Source organism: Coregonus clupeaformis, chromosome 16 (assembly GCF_020615455.1).
Source record: "Coregonus clupeaformis isolate EN_2021a chromosome 16, ASM2061545v1, whole genome shotgun sequence".
Taxonomy (NCBI): domain Eukaryota; kingdom Metazoa; phylum Chordata; class Actinopteri; order Salmoniformes; family Salmonidae; genus Coregonus; species Coregonus clupeaformis.
Genome location: NC_059207.1, coordinates 7173704 through 7188653, shown reverse-complemented (window position 1 = coordinate 7188653; position 14950 = coordinate 7173704). Strand labels below are relative to the sequence as shown.

At 43.6% G+C, this 14950-nt stretch overlaps 1 protein-coding gene across 1 annotated transcript in view; it reads left to right on the top strand.

Annotated features, from left to right (window-relative positions):
• LOC121584474 (atrial natriuretic peptide receptor 3-like) overlaps positions 1-14175 on the top strand; it is a 98237-nt gene extending 84062 nt beyond the window's left edge. The window contains 1 exon segment of the mRNA XM_041900367.2: positions 13615-14175. Within this exon segment, the coding sequence (XP_041756301.2) occupies positions 13615-13726 (112 nt within the window). The 3' untranslated portion in view covers positions 13727-14175.
• Positions 14176-14950: the final 775 nt, after the last annotated feature.

The window sequence follows — 14950 nt, the reverse complement described above, 5'->3', positions numbered from 1 at the left end:
AATACAGACATGACAGCTATAGGGGGAATACAGACATGACAGCTATAGGGGAATACAGACATGACAGCTATAGGGGAATACAGACATGACAGCTATAGGGGGAATACAGGCATGACAGCTATAGGGGAATACAGACATGATAGCTATAGGGGAATACAGCCATGACAGCTATAGGAGGAATACAGACATGACAGCTATAGGGGGAATACAGACATGATAGCTATAGGGGGAATACAGCCATGACAGCTATAGGGGGAATACAGACATGACAGCTATAGGAATACACACATGACAGCTATAGGAATACAGACATGACAGCTATAGGGGGAATACAGACATGACAGCTATAGGAGGAATACAGACATGACAGCTATAGGAGGAATACAGACATGACAGCTATAGGAGGAATACAGACATGACAGCTATAGGAATACAGACATGACAGCTATAGGGGGAATACAGACATGACAGCTATAGGGGGAATACAGACATGACAGCTATAGGAGGAATACAGACATGACAGCTATAGGAATACAGACATGACAGCTATAGGAATACAGACATGACAGCTATAGGAGGAATACAGACATGACAGCTATAGGAATACAGACATGACAGCTATAGGAGGAATACAGACATGACAGCTATAGGGGAATACAGACATGACAGATATAGGGGGAATACAGACACGAGGCAGCTATAGGGGAATACAGACATGACAGCTATAGGGGAATACAGACATGACAGCTATATGGGGAATACAGACATGACAGCTATAGGAATACAGACATGACAGCTATAGGGGAATACAGACATGACAGCTATAGGGGGAATACAGACATGACAGCTATAGGAATACAGACAATGACAGCTATAGGGGGAATACAGACATGACAGCTATAGGGGGAATACAGACATGACAGCTATAGGGGAATACAGACATGACAGCTATAGGGGGAATACAGGCATGACAGCTATAGGGGGAATACAGGCATGACAGCTATAGGGGGAATACAGGCATGACAGCTATAGGAGGAATACAGACATGACAGCTATAGGAGGAATACAGACATGACAGCTATAGGAATACAGACATGACAGCTATAAGGGGAATACAGACATGACAGCTATAGGGGGAATACAGACATGACAGCTATAGGGGGAATACAGACATGACAGCTATAGGGGGAAAACAGACATGACAGCTATAGGGGGAATACAGACATGATAGCTATAGGGGGAATACAGCCATGACAGCTATAGGAGGAATACAGACATGACAGCTATAGGGGGAATACAGACATGATAGCTATAGGGGAATACAGCCATGACAGCTATAGGGGGGAATACAGACATGACAGCTATAGGAATACACACATGACAGCTATAGGAATACAGACACTGACAGCTATAGGGGGAATACAGACATGACAGCTATAGGAGGAATACAGACATGACAGCTATAGGAGGAATACAGACATGACAGCTATAGGAGGAATACAGACATGACAGCTATAGGGGGAATACAGACATGACAGCTATAGGGGAATACAGACATGACAGCTATAGGGGAATACAGCCATGACAGCTATAGGAGGAATACAGACATGACAGCTATAGGAATACAGACATGACAGCTATAGGAATACAGACATGACAGCTATAGGGAGGAATACAGACATGACAGCTATAGGAATACAGACATGACAGCTATAGGAGGAATACAGACATGACAGCTATAGGGGAATACAGACATGACAGCTATAGGGGGAATACAGACATGACAGCTATAGGGGGAATACAGACATGACAGCTATAGGGGAATACAGACATGACAGCTATAGGGGAATACAGACATGACAGCTATAGGGGGAATACAGACATGACAGCTATAGGGGAATACAGACATGACAGCTATAGGGGAATACAGACATGACAGCTATAGGGGAATACAGACATGACAGCTATAGGGGGAATACAGACATGACAGCTATAGGGGGAATACAGCCATGACAGCTATAGGAGGAATACAGACATGACAGCTATAGGGGAATACAGACATGACAGCTATAGGAATACAGACATGACAGCTATAGGAGGAATACAGACATGACAGCTATAGGAATACAGACATGACAGCTATAGGGGAATACAGACATGACAGCTATAGGGGAATACAGACATGACAGATATAGGGGGAATACAGACATGACAGCTATAGGGGGAATACAGACATGACAGCTATAGGGGGAATACAGACATGACAGCTATATGGGGAATACAGACATGACAGCTATAGGAATACAGACATGACAGCTATAGGGGGAATACAGACATGACAGCTATAGGGGGAATACAGACATGACAGCTATAGGAATACAGACATGACAGCTATAGGGGGAATACAGACATGACAGCTATAGGAATACAGACATGACAGCTATAGGGGGAATACAGACATGACAGCTATAGGGGAATACAGACATGACAGCTATAGGGGAATACAGACATGACAGCTATAGGGGAATACAGGCATGACAGCTATAGGGGGAATACAGACATGATAGCTATAGGGGGAATACAGCCATGACAGCTATAGGAGGAATACAGACATGACAGCTATAGGGGGAATACAGACATGATAGCTATAGGGGGAATACAGCCATGACAGCTATAGGGGGAATACAGACATGACAGCTATAGGAATACACACATGACAGCTATAGGAATACAGACATGACAGCTATAGGGGGAATACAGACATGACAGCTATAGGAGGAATACAGACATGACAGCTATAGGAGGAATACAGACATGACAGCTATAGGAGGAATACAGACATGACAGCTATAGGGGGAATACAGACATGACAGCTATAGGGGGAATACAGACATGACAGCTATAGGGGGAATACAGCCATGACAGCTATAGGAGGAATACAGACATGACAGCTATAGGAATACAGACATGACAGCTATAGGAATACAGACATGACAGCTATAGGAGGAATACAGACATGACAGCTATAGGAATACAGACATGACAGCTATAGGAGGAATACAGACATGACAGCTATAGGGGGAATACAGACATGACAGATATAGGGGGAATACAGACATGACAGCTATAGGGGAATACAGACATGACAGCTATAGGGGAATACAGACATGACAGCTATATGGGGAATACAGACATGACAGCTATAGGAATACAGACATGACAGCTATAGGGGAATACAGACATGACAGCTATAGGGGAATACAGACATGACAGCTATAGGAATACAGACATGACAGCTATAGGGGAATACAGACATGACAGCTATAGGGGAATACAGACATGACAGCTATAGGGGGAATACAGACATGACAGCTATAGGGGGAATACAGACATGACAGCTATAGGGGGAATACAGACATGACAGCTATAGGGGAATACAGACATGACAGCTATAGGGGGAATACAGGCATGACAGCTATAGGGGGAATACAGGCATGACAGCTATAGGAGGAATACAGACATGACAGCTATAGGAGGAATACAGACATGACAGCTATGGGAATACAGACATGACAGCTATAAGGGGAATACAGACATGACAGCTATAGGGGAATACAGACATGACAGCTATAGGGGAATACAGACATGACAGCTATAGGGGAATACAGACATGACAGCTATAGGGGAATACAGACATGACAGCTATAGGGGAATACAGACATGACAGCTATAGGGGGAATACAGACATGACAGCTATAGGGGGAATACAGACATGACAGCTATAGGGGGAATACAGACATGACAGCTATAGGGGGAATACAGGCATGACAGCTATAGGAGGAATACAGACATGACAGCTATAGGAGGAATACAGACATGAGCAGCTATAGGAATACAGACATGACAGCTATAAGGGGGAATACAGACATGACAGCTATAGGGGAATACAGACATGACAGCTATAGGGGGAATACAGACATGACAGCTATAGGGGGAAAACAGACATGACAGCTATAGGGGAATACAGACATGATAGCTATAGGGGAATACAGCCATGACAGCTATAGGAGGAATACAGACATGACAGCTATAGGGGGAATACAGACATGACAGCTATAGGGGAATACAGACATGACAGCTATAGGGGAATACAGACATGACAGCTATAGGGGAATACAGACATGACAGCTATAGGGGGAATACAGACATGACAGCTATAGGGGAATACAGACATGACAGCTATAGGGGGAATACAGACATGACAGCTATAGGGGGAATACAGACATGACAGCTATAGGGGGAATACAGACATGACAGCTATAGGGGAATACAGACATGACAGCTATAGGAATACAGACATGACAGCTATAGGGGAATACAGACATGACAGCTATAGGGGAATACAGACATGACAGCTATAGGAGGAATACAGACATGACAGCTATAGGAGGAATACAGACATGACAGCTATAGGGGGAATACAGACATGACAGCTATAGGGGAATACAGACATGACAGCTATAGGGGAATACAGACATGACAGCTATAGGAGGAAAACAGACACGACAGCTATAGGAATACAGACATGACAGCTATAGGGGAATACAGACATGACAGCTATAGGGGGAATACAGACATGACAGCTATAGGAATACAGACATGACAGCTATAGGAGGAATACAGACATGACAGCTATAGGGGAATACAGACATGACAGCTATAGGGGAATACAGACATGACAGCTATAGGGGAATACAGACATGACAGCTATAGGGGAATACAGACATGACAGCTATAGGGGAATACAGACATGACAGCTATAGGGGAATACAGACATGACAGCTATAGGGGAATACAGACATGACAGCTATAGGGGAATACAGACATGACAGCTATAGGAAATACAGACATGACAGCTATAGGGGGAATACAGACATGACAGCTATAGGGGGAATACAGACATGACAGCTATAGGGGAATACAGACATGACAGCTATAGGGGGAATACAGACATGACAGCTATAGGAATACAGACATGACAGCTATAGGGGGAATACAGACATGACAGCTATAGGAGGAATACAGACATGACAGCTATAGGGGGAATACAGACATGACAGCTATAGGAGGAATACAGACATGACAGCTATAGGAATACAGACATGACAGCTATAGGGGGAATACAGACATGACAGCTATAGGAGGAATACAGACATGACAGCTATAGGAGGAATACAGACATGACAGCTATAGGGGAATACAGACATGACAGCTATAGGGGAATACAGACATGACAGCTATAGGGGAATACAGACATGACAGCTATAGGAGGAATACAGACATGACAGCTATAGGGGGAATACAGACATGACAGCTATAGGGGGAATACAGACATGACAGCTATAGGAGGAATACAGACATGACAGCTATAGGGGAATACAGACATGACAGCTATAGGGGGAATACAGACATGACAGCTATAGGAGGAATACAGACATGACAGCTATAGGGGAATACAGACATGACAGCTATAGGGGAATACAGACATGACAGCTATAGGGGAATACAGACATGACAGCTATAGGGGAATACAGACATGACAGCTATAGGGGAATACAGACATGACAGCTATAGGGGAATACAGACATGACAGCTATAGGGGAATACAGACATGACAGCTATAGGGGAATACAGACATGACAGCTATAGGGGAATACAGACATGACAGCTATAGGAATACAGACATGACAGCTATAGGGGAATACAGACATGACAGCTATAGGGGGAATACAGACATGACAGCTATAGGGGAATACAGACATGACAGCTATAGGAGGAATACAGACATGACAGCTATAGGAGGAATACAGACATGACAGCTATAGGAGGAATACAGACATGACAGCTATAGGGGAATACAGACATGACAGCTATAGGAGAATACAGACATGACAGCTATAGGGGAATACAGACATGACAGCTATAGGGGGAATACAGACATGACAGCTATAGGAGGAATACAGACATGACAGCTATAGGGGGAATACAGACATGACAGCTATAGGAGGAATACAGACATGACAGCTATAGGGGAATACAGACATGACAGCTATAGGGGGAATACAGACATGACAGCTATAGGAGGAATACAGACATGACAGCTATAGGGGGAATACAGACATGACAGCTATAGGGGGAATACAGACATGACAGCTATAGGAGGAATACAGACATGACAGCTATAGGAGGAATACAGACATGACAGCTATAGGAATACAGACATGACAGCTATAGGAGGAATACAGACATGACAGCTATAGGAGGAATACAGACATGACAGCTATAGGAGAATACAGACATGACAGCTATGGGGAATACAGACATGACAGCTATAGGAAATACAGACATGACAGCTATAGGGGAATACAGACATGACAGCTATAGGGGAATACAGACATGACAGCTATAGGGGAATACAGACATGACAGCTATAGGAGGAATACAGACATGACAGCTATAGGGGAATACAGACATGACAGCTATAGGAGAATACAGACATGACAGCTATAGGAGGAATACAGACATGACAGCTATAGGGAATACAGACATGACAGCTATAGGAATACAGACATGACAGCTATAGGGAATACAGACATGACAGCTATAGGGGAATACAGACATGACAGCTATAGGGGGAATACAGACATGACAGCTATAGGGGGAATACAGACATGACAGCTATAGGAGGAATACAGACATGACAGCTATAGGGAATACAGACATGACAGCTATAGGGGAATACAGACATGACAGCTATAGGGGGAATACAGACATGACAGCTATAGGGGGAATACAGACATGACAGCTATAGGGGGAATACAGACATGACAGCTATAGGGGAATACAGACATGACAGCTATAGGAGGAATACAGACATGACAGCTATAGGGGGAATACAGACATGACAGCTATAGGAGGAATACAGACATGACAGCTATAGGGGGAATACAGACATGACAGCTATAGGGGGAATACAGACATGACAGCTATAGGGGGAATACAGACATGACAGCTATAGGGGGAATACAGACATGACAGCTATAGGGGGAATACAGACATGACAGCTATAGGGGAATACAGACATGACAGCTATAGGGGAATACAGACATGACAGCTATAGGGGAATACAGACATGACAGCTATAGGGGAATACAGACATGACAGCTATAGGAATACAGACATGACAGCTATAGGGGGAATACAGACATGACAGCTATAGGGGGAATACAGACATGACAGCTATAGGGGGAATACAGACATGACAGCTATAGGGGGAATACAGACATGACAGCTATAGGGGGAATACAGACATGACAGCTATAGGGGGAATACAGACATGACAGCTATAGGGGGAATACAGACATGACAGCTATAGGGGGAATACAGACATGACAGCTATAGGGAAATACAGACATGACAGCTATAGGGGAATACAGACATGACAGCTATAGGGGGAATACAGACATGACAGCTATAGGGGGAATACAGACATGACAGCTATAGGGGGAATACAGACATGACAGCTATAGGGGGAATACAGACATGACAGCTATAGGAGGAATACAGACATGACAGCTATAGGGGAATACAGACATGACAGCTATAGGGGAATACAGACATGACAGCTATAGGGGGAATACAGACATGACAGCTATAGGGGGAATACAGACATGACAGCTATAGGGGAATACAGACATGACAGCTATAGGGGAGATACAGACATGACAGCTATAGAGAATACAGACATGACAGCTATAGGGGGAATACAGACATGACAGCTATAGGGGAATACAGACATGACAGCTATAGGGGAATACAGACATGACAGCTATAGGAGAATACAGACATGACAGCTATAGGGGGAATACAGACATGACAGCTATAGGAATACAGACATGACAGCTATAGGAGAATACAGACATGACAGCTATAGGGGGAATACAGACATGACAGCTATAGGGGAATACAGACATGACAGCTATAGGGGAATACAGACATGACAGCTATAGGGGAATACAGACATGACAGCTATAGGGGGAATACAGACATGACAGCTATAGGAGGAATACAGACATGACAGCTATAGGGGAATACAGACATGACAGCTATAGGGAATACAGACATGACAGCTATAGGGGAATACAGACATGACAGCTATAGGGGAATACAGACATGACAGCTATAGGGGAATACAGACATGACAGCTATAGGGGAATACAGACATGACAGCTATAGGAGGAATACAGACATGACAGCTATAGGGAATACAGACATGACAGCTATAGGGGGAATACAGACATGACAGCTATAGGGGGAATACAGACATGACAGCTATAGGGGGAATACAGACATGACAGCTATAGGGGAATACAGACATGACAGCTATAGGGGGGAATACAGACATGACAGCTATAGGAGGAATACAGACATGACAGCTATAGGGGAATACAGACATGACAGCTATAGGGGGAATACAGACATGACAGCTATAGGGGGAATACAGACATGACAGCTATAGGGGAATACAGACATGACAGCTATAGGAGGAATACAGACATGACAGCTATGGGAATACAGACATGACAGCTATAGGAGAATACAGACATGACAGCTATAGGGGGAATACAGACATGACAGCTATAGGAGAATACAGACATGACAGCTATAGAGAATACAGACATGACAGCTATAGGGGGAATACAGACATGACAGCCATAGGGAATACAGACATGACAGCTATAGGAGAATACAGACATGACAGCTATAGGGGGAATACAGACATGACAGCTATGGGGAATACAGACATGACAGCTATGGAGGAATACAGACATGACAGCTATAGGGGAATACAGACATGACAGCTATAGGAGAATACAGACATGACAGCTATAGGGGAATACAGACATGACAGCTATAGGGGGAATACAGACATGACAGCTATAGGGGGAATACAGACATGACAGCTATAGGAGGAATACAGACAATGACAGCTATAGGGGAATACAGACATGACAGCTATAGGGGAATACAGACATGACAGCTATAGGGGAATACAGACATGACAGCTATAGGGGGAATACAGACATGACAGCTATAGGGGAAATACAGACATGACAGCTATAGGGGGAATACAGACATGACAGCTATAGGGGGAATACAGACATGACAGCTATAGGAATACAGACACGACAGCTATAGAAAGGAGAATACAGACATGACAGCTATAGGGAATACAGACATGACAGCTATAGGAATACAGACATGACAGCTATAGGAGGAATACAGACATGACAGCTATAGGGGGAATACAGACATGACAGCTATAGGAGGAATACAGACATGACAGCTATAGGGGGAATACAGACATGACAGCTATAGGGGGAATACAGACATGACAGCTATAGGAATACAGACATGACAGCTATAGGGGGAATACAGACATGACAGCTATAGGAATACAGACATGACAGCTATAGGGGGAATACAGACATGACAGCTATAGGAATACAGACATGACAGCTATAGGAGGAATACAGACATGACAGCTATAGGGGGAATACAGACATGACAGCTATAGGGGGAATACAGACATGACAGCTATAGGAGGAATACAGACATGACAGCTATAGGGGGAATACAGACATGACAGCTATAGGGGGAATACAGACATGACAGCTATAGGGGGAATACAGACATGACAGCTATAGGAATACAGACATGACAGCTATAGGGGGAATACAGACATGACAGCTATAGGGGAATACAGACATGACAGCTATAGGGGGAATACAGACATGACAGCTATAGGGGGAATACAGACATGACAGCTATAGGGGAATACAGACATGACAGCTATAGGAATACAGACATGACAGCTATAGGGGGAATACAGACATGACAGCTATAGGAGGAATACAGACATGACAGCTATAGGAGAATACAGACATGACAGCTATAGGGGAATACAGACATGACAGCTATAGGAGGAATACAGACATGACAGCTATAGGGGGAATACAGACATGACAGCTATAGGGGAATACAAACATGACAGCTATAGGAATACAGACATGACAGCTATAGGGGGAATACAGACATGACAGCTATAGGAATACAGACATGACAGCTATAGGAGGAATACAGACATGACAGCTATAGGAATACAGACATGACAGCTATAGGAGGAATACAGACATGACAGCTATAGGGGGAATACAGACAACGACAGCTATAGGAAATACAGACATGACAGCTATAGGGAATACAGACATGACAGCTATAGGAGGAATACAGACATGACAGCTATAGGAGGAATACAGACATGACAGCTATAGGGGGAATACAGACATGACAGCTATAGGGGGAATACAGACATGACAGCTATAGGAGGAATACAGACATGACAGCTATAGGGGAATACAGACATGACAGCTATAGGGGAATACAGACATGACAGCTATAGGGGGAATACAGACATGACAGCTATAGGGAATACAGACATGACAGCTATAGGGGAATACAGACATGACAGCTATAGGGGAATACAGACATGACAGCTATAGGGGGAATACAGACATGACAGCTATAGGAGGAATACAGACATGACAGCTATAGGAATACAGACATGACAGCTATAGGGGGAATACAGACATGACAGCTATAGGAATACAGACATGACAGCTATAGGAGGAATACAGACATGACAGCTATAGGGGGAATACAGACATGACAGCTATAGGAATACAGACATGACAGCTATAGGAGGAATACAGACATGACAGCTATAGGGGGAATACAGACATGACAGCTATAGGAGGAATACAGACATGACAGCTATAGGGGGAATACAGACATGACAGCTATAGGGGGAATACAGACATGACAGCTATAGGAGGAATACAGACATGACAGCTATAGGGGGAATACAGACATGACAGCTATAGGAATACAGACATGACAGCTATAGGAGGAATACAGACATGACAGCTATAGGGGGAATACAGACATGACAGCTATAGGAGGAATACAGACATGACAGCTATAGGAGGAATACAGACATGACAGCTATAGGAATACAGACATGACAGCTATAGGGGGAATACAGACATGACAGCTATAGGAGAATACAGACATGACAGCTATAGGGGGAATACAGACATGACAGCTATAGGAGGAATACAGACATGACAGCTATAGGAGGAATACAGACATGACAGCTATAGGGGGAATACAGACATGACAGCTATAGGAGGAATACAGACATGACAGCTATAGGGGGAATACAGACATGACAGCTATAGGAGGAATACAGACATGACAGCTATAGGGGGAATACAGACATGACAGCTATAGGGGGAATACAGACATGACAGCTATAGGAGGAATACAGACATGACAGCTATAGGGGAATACAGACATGACAGCTATAGGAGGAATACAGACATGACAGCTATAGGAGGAATACAGACATGACAGCTATAGGGGGAATACAGACATGACAGCTATAGGAGGAATACAGACATGACAGCTATAGGAATACAGACATGACAGCTATAGGGGGAATACATACATGACAGCTATAGGGGAATACAGACATGACAGCTATAGGGGAATACAGACATGACAGCTATAGGAGGAATACAGACACGACAGCTATAGGAGGAATACAGACACGACAGCTATAGGGGGAATACAGACATGACAGCTATAGGGAGAATACAGACATGACAGCTATAGGGGGAATACAGACATGACAGCTATAGGAGGAATACAGACATGACAGCTATAGGAATACAGACATGACAGCTATAGGAGGAATACAGACATGACAGCTATAGGAGGAATACAGACATGACAGCTATAGGGGGAATACAGACATGACAGCTATAGGGGAATACAGACATGACAGCTATAGAGGAATACAGACATGACAGCTATAGGGGGAATACAGACATGACAGCTATAGGGGGAATACAGACATGACAGCTATAGGGGAATACAGACATGACAGCTATAGGAGGAATACAGACATGACAGCTATAGGGGAATACAGACATGACAGCTATAGGGAATACAGACATGACAGCTATAGGGGAATACCAGACATGACAGCTATAGGGGGAATACAGACATGACAGCTATAGGGGAATACAGACATGACAGCTATAGGGGGAATACAGACACGACAGCTATAGGGGAATACAGACATGACAGCTATAGGAATACAGACATGACAGCTATAGGGGGAATACAGACATGACAGCTATAGGGGGAATACAGACATGACAGCTATAGGGGGAATACAGACATGACAGCTATAGGAATACAGACATGACAGCTATAGGAGGAATACAGACAGACAGCTATAGGGGAATACAGACATGACAGCTATAGGGGGAATACAGACATGACAGCTATAGGGGGAATACAGACATGACAGCTATAGGAGGAATACAGACATGACAGCTATAGGGGGAATACAGACATGACAGCTATAGGAGGAATACAGACATGACAGCTATAGGGGGAATACAGACATGACAGCTATAGGAGGAATACAGACATGACAGCTATAGGAATACAGACATGACAGCTATAGGGGGAATACAGACATGACAGCTATAGGAATACAGACATGACAGCTATAGGAGGAATACAGACACGACAGCTATAGGGGGAATACAGGCATGACAGCTATAGGAATACAGACATGACAGCTATAGGAGGAATACAGACATGACAGCTATAGGAATACAGACATGACAGCTATAGGAGGAATACAGACATGACAGCTATAGGAGGAATACAGACATGACAGCTATAGGAATACAGACATGACAGCTATAGGAGGAATACAGACATGACAGCTATAGGAGGAATACAGACATGACAGCTATAGGGGGAATACAGACATGACAGCTATAGGGGAATACAGACACGACAGCTATAGGGGAATACAGACATGACAGCTATAGGAGGAATACAGACATGACAGCTATAGGGAATACAGACATGACAGCTATAGGGGGAATACAGACATGACAGCTATAGGAGGAATACAGACATGACAGCTATAGGGGGAATACAGACATGACAGCTATAGGGGGAATACAGACATGACAGCTATAGGGGGAATACAGCCATGACAGCTATAGGAGGAATACAGACATGACAGCTATATGGGGAATACAGACATGACAGCTATAGGGGGAATACAGACATGACAGCTATAGGGGGAATACAGGCATGACAGCTATAGGAATACAGACATGACAGCTATAGGAGGAATACAGACATGACAGCTATAGGGGGAATACAGACATGACAGCTATAGGGGGAATACAGACATGACAGCTATAGGAATACAGACATGACAGCTATAGGGGGAATACAGACATGACAGCTATAGGGGGAATACAGACATGACAGCTATAGGAATACAGACATGACAGCTATAGGGTAATCATCACCGTAAACAAAATTACTTGCCTGGTCTAAATAAAAGTGTAATGAATGTGAAGATGAACTCAAAGCCTTTTGTTTTTTTCCTAACAGGAAGAACTACACTATAACCATTGAGAGGCGCACGGCGAGGGAGGAACGTGACATCGGGAAGCGTCGTCAGTTACGAGAAGATTCTATCAGATCTAACTTCTCGGCGGCGTAGAGCGTCACCACGGTTACCGTCTCCGTTCCAGCGAAGCAACGTAGCGCAGAAGGAAGCATCATGGGAAATGTGACCAAAGACTCTACACACTGTCCTCAGAGGAGTCATGCTATTTAAAGAAAGACATACTGTCATTGTTTTGTGTTTTTATTTTTGGTGTTTTAACATTTTTTTATTTTATTTCATCAACTCAGGAAAGTGACCAGTTACTCAGCACCACTTGCATTACATCTCATCTCTGCAGAAAGATATAGGTCTGTATTCTCCCTTTACGAGGGCCAGCACAGAATGGCTTTTAGTAATTATCAAGACATTAATAGTATAACACTGTGTAGTAGTCAATGTATATAATCGGGGTTGTGAATGTATTCAGATAATGGATGCTGTAGTCATGACACTTTGGAAAAGTTTTGACCTGTTTGTCAGTAAAAAAATGTATTTGCTCTCCATGCTGTGTTTTAGTAAAACCTGAGATAACTGGTATAGGCCAGATCAGAGAGAACTGGTATAGGCCAGATCAGAGATAACTGGTATAGGCCAGATCAGAGAGAACTGGTATAGGCCAGATCAGAGAGAACTGGTATAGGCCAGATCAGAGAGAACTGGTATAGGCCAGATCAGAGAGAACTGGTATAGTCCAGATCAGAGAGAACTGGTATAGTCCAGATCAGAGAGAACTGGTATAGTCCAGATCAGAGAGAACTGGTATAGTCCAGATCAGAGAGAACTGGTATAGTCCAGATCAGAGATAACTGGTATAGGCCACATCAGAGATAACTGGTATAGGCCACATCAGAGATAACTGGTATAGGCCACATCAGAGATAACTGGTATAGGCCACATCAGAGATAACTGGTATAGGCCACATCAGAGATAACTGGTATAGGCCACATCAGAGATAACTGGTATAGGCCAGATCAGAGATAACTGGTATAGGCCACATCAGAGATAACTGGTATAGGCCACATCAGAGATAACTGGTATAGGCCACATCAGAGATAACTGCTATAGGCCACATCAGAGATAACTGCTATAGACCAGATCAGAGATGGATTGCACATGCATCTCACTTCAATTCACTTGTTGACCAGCGATCTCCTAAAATAGGGTCAACGAAGGCTTTGCAGCTAAAATAATGAACTTGTTTGGAATGGTCTCTAGCTGGTCCAGAGCCATGTGTATAGAGAGTTAGGACATTGAGGTTTATGCATTATGATGCATTTA